Source organism: Anarhichas minor, unplaced genomic scaffold, assembly GCF_050575085.1.
Source record: "Anarhichas minor isolate MPS153535 unplaced genomic scaffold, ASM5057508v1 ptg000018l, whole genome shotgun sequence".
Taxonomy (NCBI): Eukaryota; Metazoa; Chordata; class Actinopteri; order Perciformes; family Anarhichadidae; genus Anarhichas; species Anarhichas minor.
Window position 1 is genome coordinate 11,480,934 of NW_027466464.1, and position 20,164 is coordinate 11,501,097.

At 44.3% G+C, this 20,164-nt stretch overlaps 2 protein-coding genes across 3 annotated transcripts; one reads left to right on the top strand and one right to left on the bottom strand.

Annotated features, from left to right (window-relative positions):
• Positions 1 to 217: 217 nt before the first annotated feature.
• Positions 218 to 9,836, bottom strand: txndc16 (thioredoxin domain containing 16). Of its 2 annotated transcripts, XM_076094617.1 has the most exons (20): positions 9,400 to 9,836; positions 8,683 to 8,857; positions 8,521 to 8,603; positions 8,305 to 8,378; positions 8,128 to 8,202; positions 7,817 to 7,938; positions 7,542 to 7,632; positions 7,293 to 7,452; positions 6,973 to 7,142; positions 6,748 to 6,808; positions 6,492 to 6,648; positions 6,253 to 6,399; positions 6,101 to 6,160; positions 5,703 to 5,898; positions 4,506 to 4,642; positions 4,256 to 4,340; positions 3,895 to 4,036; positions 2,963 to 3,150; positions 2,692 to 2,882; positions 218 to 1,279 (listed from the first exon to the last, which is right to left on the bottom strand). In XM_076094617.1, exons 2-20 carry the CDS (start codon positions 8,834 to 8,836, stop codon positions 1,080 to 1,082), a joined length of 2,493 nt encoding a protein of 830 aa, XP_075950732.1. In that variant the 5' UTR covers positions 8,837 to 8,857; positions 9,400 to 9,836; the 3' UTR covers positions 218 to 1,079. The 2 variants fall into 2 exon arrangements, with proteins under 2 accessions (XP_075950732.1, XP_075950733.1); XM_076094618.1 differs by lacking the exons at positions 8,305 to 8,378; positions 8,521 to 8,603; positions 8,683 to 8,857; positions 9,400 to 9,836 and having other exon boundaries at positions 8,033 to 8,173.
• On the top strand, positions 9,443 to 20,027 carry gpr137c (G protein-coupled receptor 137c). The gene is made up of 8 exons (XM_076094619.1): positions 9,443 to 11,252; positions 14,981 to 15,030; positions 15,251 to 15,358; positions 15,470 to 15,608; positions 16,024 to 16,173; positions 16,874 to 16,999; positions 17,110 to 17,234; positions 17,348 to 20,027. Exons 1-8 carry the CDS (start codon positions 10,878 to 10,880, stop codon positions 17,640 to 17,642), a joined length of 1,368 nt encoding a protein of 455 aa, XP_075950734.1. The 5' UTR covers positions 9,443 to 10,877; the 3' UTR covers positions 17,643 to 20,027.
• Positions 20,028 to 20,164: the final 137 nt, after the last annotated feature.

Here is a 20,164-nt window from a genome sequence, read left to right on the forward strand (position 1 = left end):
CGGTCAGGCAGCCACCAGCACACACTTGACCTTTCACCTTTGTGTAGTGCCTAATGGGCAAAAGGGTGGGCGCTGCTCAGTGCTCACACTGTATATATAAATCTACAAAAATAGACCAATTTAAGGAGTACTTTGTTTAAAAGGAGAACACTTTACAGGACAGCCCCATTGTGTAAACATATGTCAACATACCTCAAAACATGGGCTTGAAAAAATATTTAATGTCATTATCTCATTTATTTAATGTTCACAGTATGTCAAAAAAATAACAACCAAGCCCTTACAGCATAAAAAAAAAAAACTGCCAGTCTTGTGCTCAGTGCGTCTGTTTCATTAAGAACAAAGACAAAAATTTAAGCTGAAGATTCACATGGGTTCAGAAGAAATTCCGCCCTAAACCACAAGAGCCCTTCAGATCCTTCAGCTGATTGTTCAAGATGGATGTTCCCTTTTAACGGAGACACTAATTGATTCAAACGACTCTAAGTCCCAGAAACCACATCTGAAACCACCGTAATAATAATAATAATAATAATAATGAGAGCAGACCGATCCAACTGACCTATTCCACCTCCTCTGTTCTGCATCTCAACTGCCGGGAAAAAAAACAAATTACGCCGCTGTTGTTACGGGACGGGAAGTGGAATGATGGGGAAAATAAGACAAATTTTCAGGACGCTTGCAGGACATAAATATCCTTCACGTAAAGTCACTGCAGTTGTCACGCATGGTGTGATTAAAGAGGGAAGGCAGACGTGGGAACAGTTAAAACATCACTGTGGCAAATCATCTGAGGAAGAGGTAACGGCGTCTGATCCTATGACTGATGAGGATGTTGGCTTTCTGGAACTGGAACGATACATTCACACCAATTACCAACAGCTTAGCACATACTGTCGGTTGTATCTTTAATAATGAGTAGTCAGCAAATCGGGTAGAAGCAGAGTTCACAGGAATCAGTGACAAAACCGCAGCGGTAGGAAACCAGGAAATGAAACTACACGTAACAGAATATGTGATCAGTCATATTAAACTGACTTTAAGTTCACTGTGTCTTTTGGTGCTGCGTAGTGTTCTCTTCACAGTTCAGTGTGAGGGTGCTTGTCATGCGCGGGAAAGCTAGAGGAGGACTCCCCCCCTGCTTTATCTACCGCCACACCTTCTTCCACCTTGGCCTCAGGAGTCTGCTGCCGGCTGGAGCCGGGTTCCTGCATGTCCATGATTTTCAGGAAGTCGAAAAACTCGGCAGCGGGAGGCCAGCTGTCCCCACCCAACGTCCCTGCAGAGACAGACATGTAGAATTACATCGTGCCATTTGACACATTAAAGAGGATTACATGCCTTCAATGTAATGCAACAATAAAGTCGTTTTCCAGTTTATAATGTTCAACTGCAATAAACCATGTTGCAGCTGAAGTTAGATTCATGATCATGAAAAATGACTCAACATTTTCAAGATCATTTTCGATAACTTCCAGAATATTGAGTGCCAGAAAATAAGAGAAAGTCTCAATCCAGATGTCGGCCTTTAAAAACACTTGTTAGTCCAAATGCTTTTTCTTTTAAAAAACCTGGACGCTATACACTTCCAGTCAAAAGAAGAGTTTTGGAAGCTGCCTTGCAAGGAAACATAGCTCCAGGAAGTAAAGAGTGGAGGCTTGAAGCCACTCTGCGTCTCTAAAGACGGTTGCAGGTCTGGGGTTTCTCCGGAGAACGGATGGAATGCGCGGCAATTGGTTCAGATAGACCGGGGACGAGTCTCAGCGAGACCGGCTTCTTGTCTCGGCCCTCACCAAACGACAGAGTTCAAAAGGTCAAGCGTCAACGGCTCCGGACCGTTGGCGTTTAAAGCCTTAGGTTAAATCGTAATTTAAAGACCCTTTTACTATCGATACACGTGCAGCTGCTCAACTCAAAGCCTCTTGTGCATTCCTTTCACATTCCTCAGACGGGAAAGCTACAAGCTGGATCCTGCCTTCAACCTCTGGGGAGCATTTGGCATTATACTGCATGGATCTGTTGTTCTACTGTGTACTTTTATTCTTTACCTGGATTTTTTAACATCTTTGCTTAATATTCTAGCGTAGCATGTAAAACTTCACTGTTTTTGGTTGTTGTTATTGTTTATGAGTCTGTTCTTGTGTTGTGGTTTTTCGGTACGTCTTGTCTTAATCGTGGGTTTTGTATTGTGACATTTTATGACGGTGGAAAATAAAGATATTGAAAGGGGATGACCTCTTTGCTTAAACACTGGTGTGGTTGATAGGACAGAGTTCGGGCCGTTCTGCTGCTCATGTGTGGGGGGGTTCAAGTTTGGTTAACCGGCTGGTTGTCCAGAAAGCAGATCTCTATCGCAATTAAAATGAATAAATCCAAAAGGTTCATTTCTGTGTTTACGTGAGACAAGAGTTTGGAATATGTTCTGTAAAGTTAACGTTTATTTGGAACGCTTTGGTTTAGTTTCCCTTCAACAAGTGAATAGTTATTAGTTTTAAAAAAGGGTAAAAGTATCCCATAATTTTCACTGTGCATTAGGATACAAGCATGTTCTATTATTAAAATAAATAGGGTTGAAACATCCTGTGGTCTTGTATTGTATTGTATTATATTATATTATGTTATATATCTTCCTACATACTGCTGCCTTTTATTTTCTTAACTCTTTGATGTGCAGCACTTCCTCCTCCTTACCTGCAGCTGACTCGGCCCCGTCCTCGACCCTCTGCACCCACTGCAGGACAGAGGAGGCCATGATGGGCGTGTTGGGGGAGTACTGATAGATTTCATTTCCGGAGGGCAAATGGGTGAGGACCAGGGCAGGGAGGGGGGGCATGGAGCCCAGGTACGACCCCAGGACAGACATACCAGCTGGAGTGCGGCCGCTGGAACACAGACGATGAAAACAATTCAATACCATCTAGTGGGCTCATTTTTTAAATGAAATGACGGATCGATCACGTACAGGTGGATCCAGCAGACCAGGTATCGCTCCATCCTCTCCCCGCCCAGCTCCACCACTCCTAACATCTCCTCCAGCAGCGCCTGGTTCTGCCTCCGACCGATCTCGTCCTCCTCCTCTCCCACAAAGAGGAGGAGGAGGCCTTTGCCCAGGGAGAGGAAGGATGGCAGGTTTTCCACCGTCAGCTCAGGCTGGACATAAAAACAGGGATGGAGGAGTTTAAACGTACACAATATTACAGTGATAGAAATAAGAGATTTGGATACAGACGGCTCAACACCACCCAAAATAATATACAAAGTATAACAATTATTTTATATTAAGTCAGCACAAAGCTCAGTATCTCACTCAGTATCTCACATCAGGGGTTTTTGCTGTTCACAGCAGCTGCTACACCGAGCTGTTAGGCATCAAACCTGCTTGTGAGTGTCAGCACAAAGGCATTAAGAGGCAGCAGTTATTTGACTGACTCCACCCCCCTTCATACAGTCCCTCAGCTGCTTTATTTGTAAAATAAATTGTGCTTTTAACTGGATAGACCTCTGAGACCTTGATAAAAATGTGGACAACAGCACCACCCAAAGGGACCTTTAGTTATTGTATGGCCTTTAATACAAAGTGCCCGATAGCTCAATGAATTATGAAATCCATCAGCTCAAAAGAGCATAATAAAAACTCAAAGGGAGAGCTGAACGCGCTGTTTGCACATTATTGCCTTGTTTCTGAATGAGTTAACTCAGACGTGGAGCCGGTTATCCGTGACACAGTGTGAACGCTTCCATCTCGGCTTTAACAAACTTCCAAAGAAGTTACGTCCATCATTTATTCACGCCGATTTCATTTCAGGAGATATAAATAACGATCTGGCTTTCTTTGGCTTTGTTTAAACTCTAAAATATATAACGTGACAGACAAACGTGCACAGCCTGTTTTACCAGTGGGTGCAGCAGTGCGGTGCTGATGCGGGAGAACAGCTCCTCGGCAGAGGTGGAGGCGGTCAGTGCAGAGGGCCGAGTGCGTGACCCCCAACACGGAAACACCAACACTGCAGGAAGATCCACGTTGTGCTCCGCCGCCCTGCAGAGCACACGTGCAACATGAACACATATTCAAAGCTCATTTTGAAGACTATTTAATGATGCAAGAACAGCTGGTCATCACACACTGACTGACGTGACCTCTCCTCTTCATCTTCCGGTTACCGTGTGTGTTTTTCAAATTCAAGTGAAGTACGACTTCAAGCCGTCCGGGAAAACCTTGAGGCAGGAATGACGAGACTGGATTTAAAGTTCTTACCATTTCTCTGCCAGCCCATCCGTCAGCAGTCCGGTCAGCGCCTCTCCTCTCAATGACTTTGCTGCTTCAGTGAACGGCCGCACAGCTGGCAAGACAGGGCGACATCACCATTACATCATCATCATCATCATCATGATGCTACTGACAGGTCAGTGGCTTTAAAGGACGTCCTGGAAGATATTTCTGCAATATTTTTGTAATTCAATATCATTTTACAGCCGCCCCCCCCCCCCCCCCCCCCCCCCCTCACCTGCGTCTGCTTGTGTCTTAAACAGTCCCAGTGCGCGATCGGGCTTGTAGCCTGCCAGCCCGGGGAGAGGTACTTCCTGGAGGAATGATGTCACTTCCTCTTGGGTGGACAGTCGCACCGGAGAAGCTGGCTGGCTCCTGGTTGAAGAAGAAACATGTAAGATTGTGTGCACAGACGAAACATACACGCATGTACGCAGATACACACGCATATACAAAACGTGTATGTTATTGTTGAAGGATTTATACAGGTTAAAGGCTCAGATATATAGCTACAACATGGTCTGATTGGTCTCATTCTGCTCTAAGGAGACACTCCTGTCAAGACATGATGAAATCAAAGCATGCATAGATGTCTCTGGGTGATAATGGGACCAAAAAAATGATTATAGAAAACATGACTGGTCAGCTAGATAAGCAATGACTTCAAGATTCCCACAATCTGAAAATATATTTGTAAAAGCTCCCTGATATGGATTTTTATTGTCCTGCTGTGAACATGTGGCTTATATACGAGGGTGTTTCCTGTTATTTTCTTATGCTTTTTCCCTGTAAAACACGGCCATTGTTAGCGGTTATCAGGAACAGATTGATGTCCTTGGTGGAAAGATGTCCGACAGGGACATTTAACTTTATTTTGTCTTCCCCTGACTCCCTTATCGCATATGGGGTTTTAGAGTCCTGCCTTCAGATGCAGTGCACTTGTTGTTGAATGAGCCTGATAGTGACTTATTTTATATCAATATGTAATAAGTACTTTACTTCAATAGTTGGGGGAGTCACAAGCGACAGATTCAAAAAAAAAAGTCAAAATCAAAGCAGCAGAGGCTGAGATATGTTGACTTTCCCAGGAATGGGTCAAAAACACTGAATCCTACATTTCCCATGGTGCAACTTGATAGTCACTCACTCGGCCACCCTAGACCACATCTTTAAAACTCCTAGTTTTTCACTTTTGTAACTTTCCGTTTGTAGTGTTCAGGGCCAAGCGGAAATAACCCTGATGACATCACTATGACATCATCAGGGTTATTTCATCTCCCTCTAGAGTCACAGATGATACTATTTAACGGTTTCCACAGGGTGAGAAGTGCTCTCTATACTCTGTACTCTACGCTCTTCATAATTTGGATTGGAAAGGCATTTAGGAGAATATACTCAGAATCATCTCAAAGACAAATTCATGACCAAAACTCACAGCACGATGAAGCGGTGCAGCGCCTCAGCACCCAGCATGCCTCCGTAGTGCTGGGCCGACTCCTCGGGGCGGAGCAGCAGGACGGTGGGGAAGACCGTGACCGGCCGGAACGGGATCGGGGGCGAGCCGCCCGACTCGGCGGCGCAGAGGTCGGTCCACTCCGCGCAGTCGACCACACACATCTGGACCTCGGAATCTTAAGGGATTTAGTAAATCAGGCAAGCGTCAAGATCACGTCATTTCAAGACACATCAAATTGGATGAGCTCTCCCTTTATCTATCTAGTCATTACAATCATTTTGAAAATAATCTCAAGGCTCTCTCTTACATCTCCAGAAGCTGTAGCCTAGATACAACTAAACGATTCTCTGAGACTCTAATCATGTCGTCCCGTTTACCTTCAAGTCTCTCGGCGACGTCAATGAATGAGCTGAGAAAGGTCTTTGAAACAGCCTCCCCTGGTGGTGAAAGCAGAAACGACCGTTACTTCCACCCACGTGCATCTCGACCTAATATCCGACAGGACGGTAGGGAATAGAGCGCGGCTTACATGGGAGGTAGAAGAGCGCCACCGTCAGGCTGCTTTCAGCCACTGTGGCGTGGAAGTTGTCGGAGGTCAGCTGGGCGAGTGAGTCCGAGTCCGGCAAGTTGAGGCGGTTTTCGAAGGCGGACTCGGCGATTTCATCGTCCAGCATGTCTTTAGGGGGGGGAGACGCACACGAAAAAGCCATGAACACCCTCTCTCCCTCCTTCGCTAACTCCTCTCTCTTATCCTCTCTCGACACTTACGCAATTTGGAATCCAAATCCTCCTCCTCCTCCTCCTCCTCCTCCTCCTCGTCGTCCTCCTCCTCCTCCGACCCCTCGTCCTCCTCTTCCTCTTGATTTGTGAAGAGCTCCAGCAGCTCATCGGTGCTGTTTGAGTGCAAATACTTCACCTCTGAACCCTTGAAGCACACAAACACGAAAGGTCAATCACACATTGGTGACAATAATGAGTCATCTTTTTTTTTTAATGTATGGATGTATTCATGTGGGCATCATACTTTCTCAGGCAGCCTGTAAGCAGCATTATATTCATCGACGGTTTTCACTATAGGACTCTGCCTGATAACACACACACAGAAGGTAGAATTAGACTTGTTTGCTGGGCATATAGTTCATTCTACCTGGTAAACGAAAGCTACAAAATAAAAAAAGAATGAAGAAGAACACTATTTTAATCGTAATAGGATCAGATCCATGTTCTTGTGTGTACCTGTGCGTCTTACCTGTGCACGAGCACCAGCAGGGCGAGGCCGCGGAGCCTCCAGGCCAGAGCGGTGGCCGTGTCCAGGTCCTCTTGCTTGGTGGCGGGACGGGAGAACAGGAAGACCTGGGGGGTGTCCTGGTAGGGGAACTGAGGGGGCTGGACCGAGGACGGGTCGTCGTAAACTTCAGACTGTGCAGTGGAGAGACACATGGGATTATGTGCGAATGGATCTCAGCTTATTCTAACAAGAAAGATTAAACGCTGATGAAAACATAGCTACTACGCGCTGGCCCTTTAAGAATACAACATTCAGTGACTCTTCATTTCCATCCTGCTCACCACTAGCGGCGCCTCCATGAGCTGCAGGAAGGAGTGGAGGCTGAGCGTGGACAGCGGTTTGCTCATACGGGTCGAGGGACAGTGCTCGGAGGTCATGGACCCGCCGTGAGCTCTGCAGTGGAGGAACCACACTTGAGACGAGCGAGACGTCTCATCGACGCTGCGGGACAGAGACGGAGAAGGAGAGACGCACACACGGTGAAGACTTTCTCAGGGGGGTGGAGACAAAGAAAAAGAAAAACAACCTACCTCAGGTGGTTCAAAACTGGGCCTCCAGTTATGAGGATGAACTGGTATTTGGATCCGTACACATACGCCATCTCCATCATCGATCTGTGCTCTTAAGCAACACAATCACAGATTCATTTAAGTAGTCATATAAGTCAAATCAATCAATTAGACTGAGCCATCTTTCACAGTGCAATCCACGAGTCAATGAATCAGCCCTTAAACAAATCATCCAGATCATCTCTATCGCTGACATTCGGCCTCCGTACATCTGTCCTTTCCTTTCCTTTCCTTACCTTGTGTTCCCAGGCTGCTGACGTAACCCAGCGCGATATCCTTCTTCCCTCTGGCGGCCTTCTCCATGGCCAGCAGGTCAGTTTCTGTGTGAACGTACTTGATCTCCTCGCGCAGAATGGCACTGGAAGAAAGAGACCAAATAAAAGTACATCTTGTTTATGTTCATTTGTAGTGTTAAACAATATCAACACTGTGAAAATACAAGCACTACTTACCACTATGTTAAAAATACTATTTGTAAATAGTGTATTGGATGTTTCAGAAGGACTGAAGGTTAAAGCGTCACACTGATGGAGTGTCGCTTACTCACAATAGGACCTCCGAGACGATGGAGTTGACGTCAAACACGGTGTCCAAATTAAAACCCAAGAACTCCTTGCCACCCCTGGAAGAAAGACATGGGGGAAGAAAACATCAACACAAGGCACGTCTTCTGGTGTCTCTCGTGAGAAAGTCAATCGAAATTAAATTGCTGTACTCCACACACCTGAAGAGAAATGCCGTGTTCAGCGCCTTCTCTTCCGCGCAGTATTCGTGAACCGGCTCTTTATTGCAGTTGACCTGAACGGGAAATAAAAGACAAAAAAAGCACTGAACTGCCACCTCTCCGTCCCGTACACCTGCTGGTATACGTCTCCACATTTTGAAGTGAATGAAAAGAAAACTTAATGTCAAACTTCTATGACAGCAGGACTACGGTTACCTTGCCAACCAGCACCCCATAATGCTGCAGAGCGTCAGCGGACTGCTCCAACTCCGCCAAGAACAGAGCGATGGTTGAGGAGACTGGGGACAGAGATTAGCGACTGCATTTAAAACGACCATACCAAATGTGGAAAGAGATTTGCGTGTGCCAGCGGCCCACCTTGCTGCTCGAAATAGATGAACATCGTCTTCCCAGAATGCAATTTGTCGTTGAAGTCCGCAGACGTGTATTCCATCGGGGCCGACGTGCTGGCCTTCTCTGTGCCGCCTCCTAACCTCCCCCACAGCAGGACGACAGCAATGCACGTCCACATGATGGGGGAAAGGCTCCGTTTCTGGGGGGGGGGGGAAATCACAAACTGGATCACAAACTTCCTGACAAACAGGACGCAGCAGGTGAGGCTGGGAAAAATCACATCCAGCACCCGGACTGTCAGCACTGGTGATCAGAACAACCTGGAGCTGAACAAGCTCAAAACTGTGGAGATGACGGTTGACTTCAGGAGGAGCCCCCCCCCCCCCCCAACACTGCCCCCCTCCTCACTATTCTCAACAGCACTGTGTCTGCTGTGGAGACCTTCAGGTTCCTGGGATCCACAATCTCCCAGGACCTGAAGTGGGCCTCCAACATTGACACCATCAGGAAAAAGGCCCAGCAGAGGATGTACTTCCTGCGTGTTCATAGATATACTTTAGGATATATATGTATGTTGTACATAGTCGTTATGTTCTACTTTGTTGTTGTTTTTATTTTTTTTGTATATTTGTCATTTCTGTGTATATACGTTGAGAGCAACGTAAACACCGCGTACAAGGCCAATAAAGCTGATTCTGATAAGCAGGGACAACAAGTACGTTAGCAGAATGTGAGCCTTACCAGAGAGTTGAGGAGGGGTTTAACTTCCAACGTCTGTCTGTCCAAGTGGCTCAAACGTTACAAACCACGGTTAACGCCGCGGTTAACGGAGACGGCTTACATAATGACGCTAATTAAAAGCAGCCGTTTTCCCTACGCGTATAATATCAAGAAAGCCCCAAACGGCGCTTTATATGCTTTAGTTAGGGACGATGATGCTGTTCATGCTAGCTAATTAGCTAGCTGTTAGCTTCCTACTGACGAGTGTTCGTCCATGGTTATTTTTATGGCTAGCTAACGTCAACACTCGTGAATAATATACACATATCCGCTTATGTCCGTGGGAGAGGTAGTGTTATGCCAGGGAAGTTTGTAAGGTTATTTCTCCTCAAGCTGCACAGTGAAATTTGAAAAAATGTATCTTGAGTGATCGATGCTTCACACTTCAGGAAACAGTGTCAAGCTACAGGGGTGAAACCAGCTTCCTGTTATCATTTCATAATAAAATCCTTAATTGGCGAATTTGTTGCGATGCGTTTTTTGAGTTGTCCGGACAAACTTGTATGATAAACGTGACAATTATACTATAATAATACGTAGATGGTAAGAATGTGGCTGTTTTACAGTTGTTTGTAATTCCCAAACATTGCAGTTTCGTGCGTGCCAACGTTTTAAGCTTTTATTTTGAAGGCAACCATGTTTTTTTCCGCAACTGTTGGTTATTGCTCAATGACTTGACGTAAATATTTGCGAATTGTTTTGATGGCCTCTTTCTCAGCGAGAGACGCCCACTTGCTTAGTTGAGCCAATAAGATCGGGGAACAGTTTTGACTTGAGCAAACACCCAATCATAGGCATACAAAGGGCGGGCACTGCCGCAGCTGACATCATCATGAACCAATGGAGTGAGGATACTGTGGAGGTTGGGCGGCTGGATTAGCCAATGAAGCGGCGCACTGAGAAAGTAGGTGTGAGGACGTCGTTTCGCTTGGGAGATTTAGCTCGGAAACTGGCAATAGTCTGTGGCTCCGGAGTCAGCTGTTTCAGGAGCAAATGAGTCTCACGTTGAGCCAAAATGGCGGCCTATGAAACGCTAGTTTCCGTTTTCGTCGAGCGCAAGGGGGGCGGGTCTAAAACTGCATCACAGCTGATCCGGAGGTTCCCCCCCCCCTTAAGTTGTTTTTTGCAGAGAACAGCTTTGCAGAGATTCACAGATGGACCTCTCTCTTGTTTTCTTTCCCCCTTTCTTGATATTTTTTAACCTAGCGCATTTTTTAAAAACTAGACCACATATTTTCTTCAGCCTAGTATCGGATTTAAACCCCTGCGCAGCTTCATTATGACACTTCTTTTCAGAATAAACTGCTTTTATCGCACATTTTCACCCGAATGCCCTCGTCTTTTTGTCATCCGCGGTGAATTTAGCCCGGGTCTGACCCAGTTGTAGTGTTTTGTCGCCTTCACAGCATCCCATGTGTTAGTGCGAGCGGCCGGTGGAGATGTTTTCTGCAGGAGAGGAGGTCGAGTCCCACTTGTTTACCTCACTGAAGGAGTCCCCTGGAGCTGCAATCTCCCCGACACTGGAGCTCAGTCTGACTGCCGTCTACACCGTCCTGTACTCCTTCCTGTTTGCCTTCGTTTACCTGCAGCTCTGGCTCATTTTGCACTACGGACACAAGCGCTTCAGCTACCAGAGTGTGTTTTTGTTTCTGTGCTTGCTGTGGGCCGCGCTGAGGACGACCCTCTTCTCCTTCTACTTTAAAAATGTGGTGCAGGCCAACCGGCTGCAGCCTCTGGCCTACTGGCTGCTCTACTGCTGCCCCGTCTGCCTGCAGTTCTTCACACTCTGCCTCCTCAATCTCTACTTCACACAGGTAAGACTGCACTGGGCGGGGGAGTAACCTAGTTTCATAAAACGGCTGACATCGCAGTTTTGTCAACAACAATTTTCCAAATACATTTGAATTTGAATTTTAGCATAGATTAAAAGACCAGATGTTCCAAAACTACAGCTCCCATGACAGTTTGTTTCATGGACCCAATAATGAATTGGTTAATTGAGAGCATATTAGCAGAGCAGACCGTTAACACACAACCTTAAAGGAATAGCTCGACATTGTGTCAATGCTGGGTCTCGTGGTCACTGTGAGGTTTCCAGGCAACCAGCAGGGACTCCAGGAAGTTGCACCCAGCAAAGAAATAGTCCCCCCCCCCCCCCTGCAGGAAAGAATTAAGATCCAACATAAGAGTATGAGAACTTACGATGTGCTGGTAAGTTGATTTTGGTACCTTTAGACACAGCCAGGCGAGCTCCCCACCCTACCTGTTTCCAGTCTTTATGCTAAGCTAAGCTAGCCATCTCCTTGCTCTACCGTCACGCTTAATGGACAGACGTGGTGAGAGGTATCAATCTACTCGTCTCGCTCTCAGTAAGACGGCAATCAAGCCGAAAGGCAGTTTTGTGGTCGGCCAATGTATAACTGTCAAGAAATGTCCGTTTCGCTAGCAAAGTGACTTTAAACTCGAGTTTTTGCTTGCAGAGCTGCCACCGCGAAATGGTGAAATGTGGTTACTGTGGTCGCTATTTGGCCCACATGCTCCATAGAGTTGGTTGACTGACTTGAATCAGCTTTGAAGGCTCTGCAAATTGGCTAAGTTTATGTCCCCGGGGGTCAGGGACGTTGAGACCGAATGGTAAAAAAAAAAAAAGCCTGCGTTGCATCGATGTGTTTCATTCAATAAGTGGACAAGACTGGAGCGAATGTTCCTGTCACAACCTGTGTGGTATGGAGGATAGAAAGAGAGGGACAGTTGGTCAGTCGCAGTTGTTTAACACCTGCCCACTCCAAATGTCAAAGACCATTTCTCTGGCAGCAAACACCTACGCACTTTGGGACTTTGAGTTGGTTGAAGATCAAACACGGCCCTCGGAGGTAAACACAGGATGCATCTCAGTGACATAAAACGTGGGTGTGAGTGGAAAGGAAGCTCGTTTAACTGTCTGAGTGGAGATTAGGTAATGAAGACCGCTGAAAAAACATCGCGGCCCGACCTGCGACCAGTCAACGCATACAAACTGCTGAGTAAACAACTTCCCTTTGTCCGGATGTTGTGCTACTTTGCATAGCACAATTGGCGCACTGCCCTTTTTTCTTTCCACCATTACCAACAAAATGGTGTTCTCCGATGTCATCGTCAGTTTAAAAGTATGCATCTCAATCTATGTTGTTTTTTACAGTCTCGGTCATATTAAAGTTATAAATCAAACACTAGACCATTCAAAGAATCATTAAAGCAGCTATAATCAATGATTTCTCAATCAGTGATCTCTCTTTGATGCTCAAATGAGCCAGGAGTTTTCCTCGGGAGTTGGTGGAGACCAAAACGGAGCTAAAAGAAGAGCGAATATTGGACTTGCACAAACACAAGGCTTGATTTTTCCCAGTTTATGTAATCATGTGACAACGACAGGCTGACAAACTACCATTGGCGCTCCTGTACCTGGACAAATCCAATACAGATCCATCCAAAGTGCTGAATGGGATTGAATCAAAAACACATTTTCTTCAACAAAAAAAGAAATTGCCTTTTTGATTGAACTGCTCATGTCTCACAGACGTATAAAACCTGTGATGGACCATTTGTTAAAGGGGATACAAGTCCAGGATGTTGGGAACCACTGTCTTAAACTATCATTTATCTATGAGACAGACTGTGTATTAATTCCTTTAGGGTGAAAGAAAGTGCCCTCGCTGACTTTGGGGTGCATTTAATGATTGCATTTATCGTCGATTGAACATGCTTTTTTTTTCTCCAAACCACCAAAGATATTTACCACCATATTTGACAAAGCGATGCATCAATTCTCCACCTTTTGCGAGGAATATTTGGCACCAGTTTGTTCAAACAATATCACAACACCGTTTGTGCGTTACTGCCAAACAGCGCTGCTCAATGTCGGACTCTCCGAGAGTCGTAAACCGCTGACACAACATCATGCCACCGTCTGTTTTCTGATGAGTCAGGCATGACTCCTGACCTGCTATTTGCTTCCCCTTTATCTCACTACAGAAAATAATAAGGGTACTGTTGAGCTGCAAACTGTCAAATGTCATTCTCTGTAGATTTAGCTATATTTTCCCCCGTGATGTTTGGGTACACATGAAGTAATCTGGTCGTGTTTTGTTGGCTGGCTGCTTCATTTGTGGGTTATCAATTACCTCCTGGCCTACATTCCCACACAAAAGGCTGAGTGTTTAACGTGTGTTTACAATAAACTCAATGTTGAGCAACGTTCGAGACCTCTGTGGCCATCTAATCATATCACATCAAACATGACTTTGGTCAAAGACAGTTAATAACTGAATCAACTATATTTGTGGTAAACAGTTTTCAAAACCAGCTTTTGTACACTCAAACTGGACTTGTTGAGTGTTTTTACTGATAACATGTTGGAAGCGGGTAGATGATAGATATGTAGTTTTTGTTTGGCTTGTCTTTATTTGATCAATTTCATACCGTATCATAGCTAGAAACCAGATTTACATTTTTTAATTTTATTTGTTAGATGAAGTACCTTCATTTGTCTGGTATTAAATCCACTGGATTAGCCAAAAACAGACACTTTCATGTGATTAGTTTTCCAAAAAATGATTTCTGTTTAATGTCATGATTAGTGTGATTGCCCAACAGCAGTTTTTCATACCGTCTTCCTATTATTATCCTTTCTTACCATTTTCTGCTTGTCTGTAATGACATATGGATACTTGCATCATTTTATGCAGTGTCTTTCTGTATATTTAATGGGTTACCCTGGGGGGGGGGGGGATCAACCCAGTTTTTGTACATATTTCCCCCTACAGCTTACTATATATATATATATATATATATATATATATATATATATATATATATATATATATATATATATATATATATATATATATATATATATATATATATATATATATATATATATATATATATATATATATATATATATATATATACACAGACAGACGTGTTTGAAAGCCTCCATTCATTCCATTATAAAGTAATCTAAAAAGTGCCAATCAGCATTAATGTACTCAGCAATCCCATGCCTTTTCTAAAGGAAAGTCCACACAGAAAAGTGCACTTCACATAGTGTTCTAGCCTCGATTGCTAATAAACTGAAAACCTGGACAACATAAAGGCCTACCTGCATACCGTGTCAAAGTCGGTCAACTCAGACGACTGGTGTCGTCCCTTTTTTTCCTCCTGACTGCTGCTCGCAAGTTGACGACCGTGTCTTTTGTTCGATCTCTCTGTTTACTTATTAATATGAAGTCACGTCCTGTAATCCCTGCTGTCGGCTCAGCGGTCTGCTCTAGGCTCGGAGGCCAATAGGAGAAATTGGGAAGACCCTTATTTTATTCCTCTCAATTATAAAATCATCGCCTCGGGCAAAAGCTGTTTTGCATACAGCTGTCAATAAAAAAAAAATAAAACAACTCTCTTGCTCTCTATTTTCTTCTATCTGATCTTAAATGTGACATTTTAAAAATGCAATATGTCTTATCACTGTGTCATGATATATATTGTTTTACTTTTCTTTGTGTAGGTGATGTTCAAGGCTAAAGCCAAGTATTCCCCAGAGCTCACCAAATACAAGTGAGTCTGTCCTTCAACTTCATTGTTTTTGATGTTGTTTGCAGTTTCCTCCTTCCTCCTCTCAACAACCAGACTCTTTCTTTCTTTTCCTTACTTCTCTCACACACTCGGCTGCTTTGCAGATTCAACACGATGCATTTTAATGAGTTGTTGTGTAAGAATAAAATCCCATTGTTTTGGCCGTCCTCTTTACTGTCTCGTCTCTCTCTCCCTCCCCAAGGGTTCCTCTGTGTTTGTTCTTCCTGTGTCTCGGTGTGTTTTTCCTGGTGGTGAATCTGACGTGTGCGTTGTTGGTGCAGGGAGCTCTGGAGCGCTCCGAATCTCCGAGGTAAACAATACAAATGCAAAGAACAGAATGTTGTCTCCTCGCGCAGTAATGTCCCATTAGGCGCCAACGGAACAGTTTCACTCAAAGAGTTCGTGACCTTTGTGTCTCCAGTGACGGGGGCGTCCGACACACGGTCCTGGCCCGGGTCTTGATCAACGACAGCCTGTTTGTGCTGTGCGCTGTCTCTCTGGCCGTCTGCGTCTTCAAGATCGCCAAGATGTCCTCTGCCAACGTTTACCTCGAGTCCAAGGTAGGATGATAAAAAGTAGTAATTACAATGTATTTTGCTCAGGCAAAGGTCTTGTACTACTGCTTTGTGTTGAGGCTGATTAACGCCAATATTAATTAGTTGCAGAAAAAGATGTCGGTATATGTCAAAAGTATTTGGTATCGTAAATTGTTTTGGTAGTCACTCCCCAGAAGTTCGTAAGTTATATTGCCAACTGATGACCTTTGACCTGTCAGAAAAAACTATTCTTTGTTGGTAAGCTGTAAATTTCAATGTATTCCCGACTATGACTGTCATTTGAGTAACTTGAGCCTCAAAACTCAATTCCTGGCCTATATAGTCTGCCATGGAGAGGGCCCATATCTGACATTCAATCACAGGCCGATAGCCAACTGATGCATGACTTGTAATAAGCACGGTTTACTCCTCCACCCAGGGTACATCGGTGTGCCAAGCTACAGCCATAGGATCCATGGTGATCCTGCTCTACACATCCAGAGCCTGTTACAACCTGGTGGCAGTGGCCCTGTCCCCACAGGACAGACCAAGTCCCTTCAACTACGGCTGGTACAGCTTCTCTGATCAGGTACTGCACAGAGTGTGTTGGGTTGTAGAAGGAAAACAAGCTTTTATTCAGCCAGAAACCCAGTGCCTTTGTTTGTTTGTGTGTGTGTGAGCGAGTGGACAATCCATCTTAGGAGCTTTGGGAAAGCAATGCCTTGTGGGGTAAAGGGCTTTGTTTGGCTATAAATAACCATGTGTGTGTGTGTGTGTGTGTGTTTGTGTGTCCTGACCTACATCATGGATCAGGACTTGAGACGGACAGGCCATTTTAAAGGGTTCCATTGTATGTATGGGTATAATCTGATATTATAAATATTTTTTTATAATCCGTCTGTTTACCAGCTGTCGGTCCGACGTCTCAACTTAATTATGTCCCTTCTGGCCGCCATGTTTCTACAGTAGCCCAGAATGGACAAACCTAACAAGGACTCTAGATAGAGCCACCGTAGTTCTCTTGCTCGCTTGGCACGCGGGAGAAGTTTCAGTTGGTTGCAATCTGCAACCTCACCACTAGATGGTGGCAAATCTTATACACTAGCCCTTTAATGCTGCCATACTCGATACACAAGCGATGTCGACAGTGTAAGATATGATATGTGCACTCAAAAGATGGAAAAAGCACAAATGCCAGAGCATGATATCTAATATGTTCTCTTTGTTCAGTTGTTTAGTGTGTTCAAGATTCAGGTGATGAATCTAAAATGTTTGTGTGTGTGTTGCAGGCCGATGTGCAGGAGATCAGCGGCGAAGCCTACGTCGCGTTTGGGATCATTCTGTTCTTCTGGGAGCTGCTACCTACAAGTTTAGTGGTGGTTTTCTTCCGAGTCCAAAGACCCAACCAAAACCTGGTAACATAGCATGTTGAAAGTACATATGCTAGCGATGATCTGTGGGACAGAACCGTAAATCTGCAGGACTGTAAAGAGTAATGGACCTTGAACATCTCTTTGACTCTCAGGCTCCAGGAGGGATGATCAACAGCCACAGTTTCAGCTCCAGAGCGTATTTCTTTGACAACCCTCGGCGGTACGACAGTGATGACGACCTGTCCAGAAGCATTAATAGTAGGACGGATCGGGCCAGGTGGGCACACACCCAAGAAAACCAATACCCTGACTGATGAAATTACTTTTGATTGATTTCTCTTCTGCTTATCCTCTCCCCCCCCTCTCTCTTCCTCTCAATCCGTCCCTCAGCCTCCTCTCCACCACTCCCCAGCTGGGCACGTCCAGTTGGTACGGCTCCATCCAACGCAACGGGACTCTGGCGGCGGGCGCTGCTCCCACCCAGCAACCGCCGCCTTCCACGGCCCCGCTGCTCTTTGCCTACGGAAACATCCAAAGTCACCACCACCAACACCACAACTACTACTCCACCCCCCAGAACAACAATAACCAAAATCATCATCATCATCATCACAGTAACTACTATTCCACGCCACAGAATTATTATGGCGGGTCGCAAACATATTTCTGCACCCCACAGAATTGAGCAGGGTCCATCCGTAAAGATTGAAAAAAAACCTGACTAATAACTAACAACGTCCTGCCTTTTTTCGTCGCCAATTTGCTTCCCCAGATACATCAAAGCAGGTACTTTTGAGGGATATTCTGAGACATTGCTCCAAACCAGGTTGGGCCTAGAAGGTTGGTTCGCCAAATTATTCCAGAGAACTGTGCTTGCATCAGTAACTACAGACACCGCTGTCTTTAAATGGCATGTATGGACCAGAACGAAAGCAAGCGCAGGCCATGGACCAGAGTTTTAGCACTAATGTGGCTAATACACCTAAAACCGCAAAGACCAAACTTTTTATGTTGAAACATTCTGGTCTGTTATCATTTCTAAGACTGGAATCATCAGGGATCAGATAATTATCCTATTCTTGTAAATGTCATCCAATTGTGCTTCTATGGAATGTACCATTCTGCTCAGATGGGGGCCATGTAGCGGGCTAGCCAACGTGGCTAATGCTGAAGCTGCCATGGTTTGTCAGTCAACAGCTCTGGACACAAAGACGTTCTATTCGCTCGGCATTTGTCCAACTGTTATATTGGTTGTCAAAAAAGGGTTGTGTGACTGTTTTTAATGGCCACGCATTCATACAATGGTGGTTATTTTGGCGGGAAAAGAACGGCGAAGGACGCTGGCGCCTTATCTCTGATTTGCCTTTAGCTGTTGTAGCAGTGAGAGCTAGCTTATCAGTTAGCTTAAACTCATAATCTGTTTCAACCAACAAAATTCTCAGAGACCTAGCAAAACTAAAAATATAAAAAGCTAACCGAACTTCCATCCTTCAGAACTTTATTATTGCTTTCAATGATTTCTTTTTGGAGCCATAGAAAAGCTGTACAAACGACGTTAGCAAGCTTGAGACTTTAGCCTGCCTACTCTGTACTGGATTTGCGTTTCGTTTGATACGTAAAATAAGTTTATCGCGGTTTTAATAACTGTCATCAAAATACGGGGCAGTTTATTTCAGCGTTCACAAGTATCATCCATGTAGACTGCTTACAGCCGCAGAATATACGTGAAACTTCGATGTAGCCGCCATATGTGTGTACTTTGTCAATCTCAATAGCACAAGGTCAATGTGTAACTGTGTGAAAAATGTAACTTCTAATAAATGCATTTTTATATGGGGGAAGAGTGTCAACAGATGACTTTAGCGACTGACTCAGGCTTTAACAAAATCTGCTCATGCCACTGCTGTCGGATTATATTGAACTGCAGCCAAATCCAGGTTTACTTCCCCATAATTATACAATGGAAACTATGTGAAGACAGGGAGTGCCATACAAGTCAAGTTGCTGAATGTTTGGGATTAAAAACATATCATTGATTTTTACTGGGTTACTCAGTATCATTTGGACACTAGATCAAAGTAGTAAAATGTAGCCTTCATTCCATATTGAAGTAGAAATCAACCCTGGGATTGTTCATTAACAGGGTGGAAATGTTGCTGAAAACAGACGCTTGACCAAAAACCTGTCACGTGATCTGATCCTTTGTGGGTTGTGAGGCAAAACTTTGCACTTAGAAGACGTCACCTTCAGAGAAAAAGGCTTCGGGCCTGAATGTAGGATTTTCGTCTCCTACTTGTTTTCTGAATCTTCTTCAATCATCGTCTGTATTCAATATTTTACTATTTATCCTCTGAGAAAGGAAATATTGATGTGCCATCACATTTTGTCATATCTTAGTTTCATTCCTTAAAGAAAATATTTTTGCACAAGAAACGGCTGGTGTTTTTTTAAGTGTTTGTGCGTCAACTTAATCGATTCCTAATCCAGGTGTGTTTATGAGTCTGTATGTGTGTGTGGGACCTTGAATTCTAGGTTTTCGAGTTTGCTTTTATACATTTTTATTTTACAGATTTTATTCAGTTTTTTTCTCCTATCCTATTTTCTGAATCTCATGACAGACTGCAGCCTGTAAGCATATTTCACTTGACCCAAATCAGTGTACCCATCTGTGCTGAGCTGGCTAAATGAAAAATTGCTACCCACCACCGCGCGGTACGTAAACCAACTTCAGCTGTCGTGTAACTCAATCTGTAAATGACCATGTAAACTCTAACTTCACACAAGAAAACAAACAAAACAAAAAAAAGCATTACACGTATCAACAAGTGTCACCGGACGCTGAAATACAACCATGGAACTGAAGTTTTGTTTCCAAGTTGATATCATTTCTATAACAACGTTGCTTTATCAGCTATACAATGGCAAATGTTTTATGAATTGTTTTGTTATGGATTGGTTTATCCGTGGTCATACTGAATGTAACCTATTGTGCGACAGATCACTAACTATGTATGCAAGAAAAGCACTACCATGTTTAAATAAAGGCCTACTGCACTGTTTTTAAGACAAAGGTGAACTGGAATTTGTCAGTGTTCGCTCCTAATCTTGAATATGAATCTGTTATGTGAAACATTACACAAGAGGGAGTTTACTTCCCTTTCTGTCCTCCCAGTTTTGCACCACATACAACCCACAGGTGTGATGGGT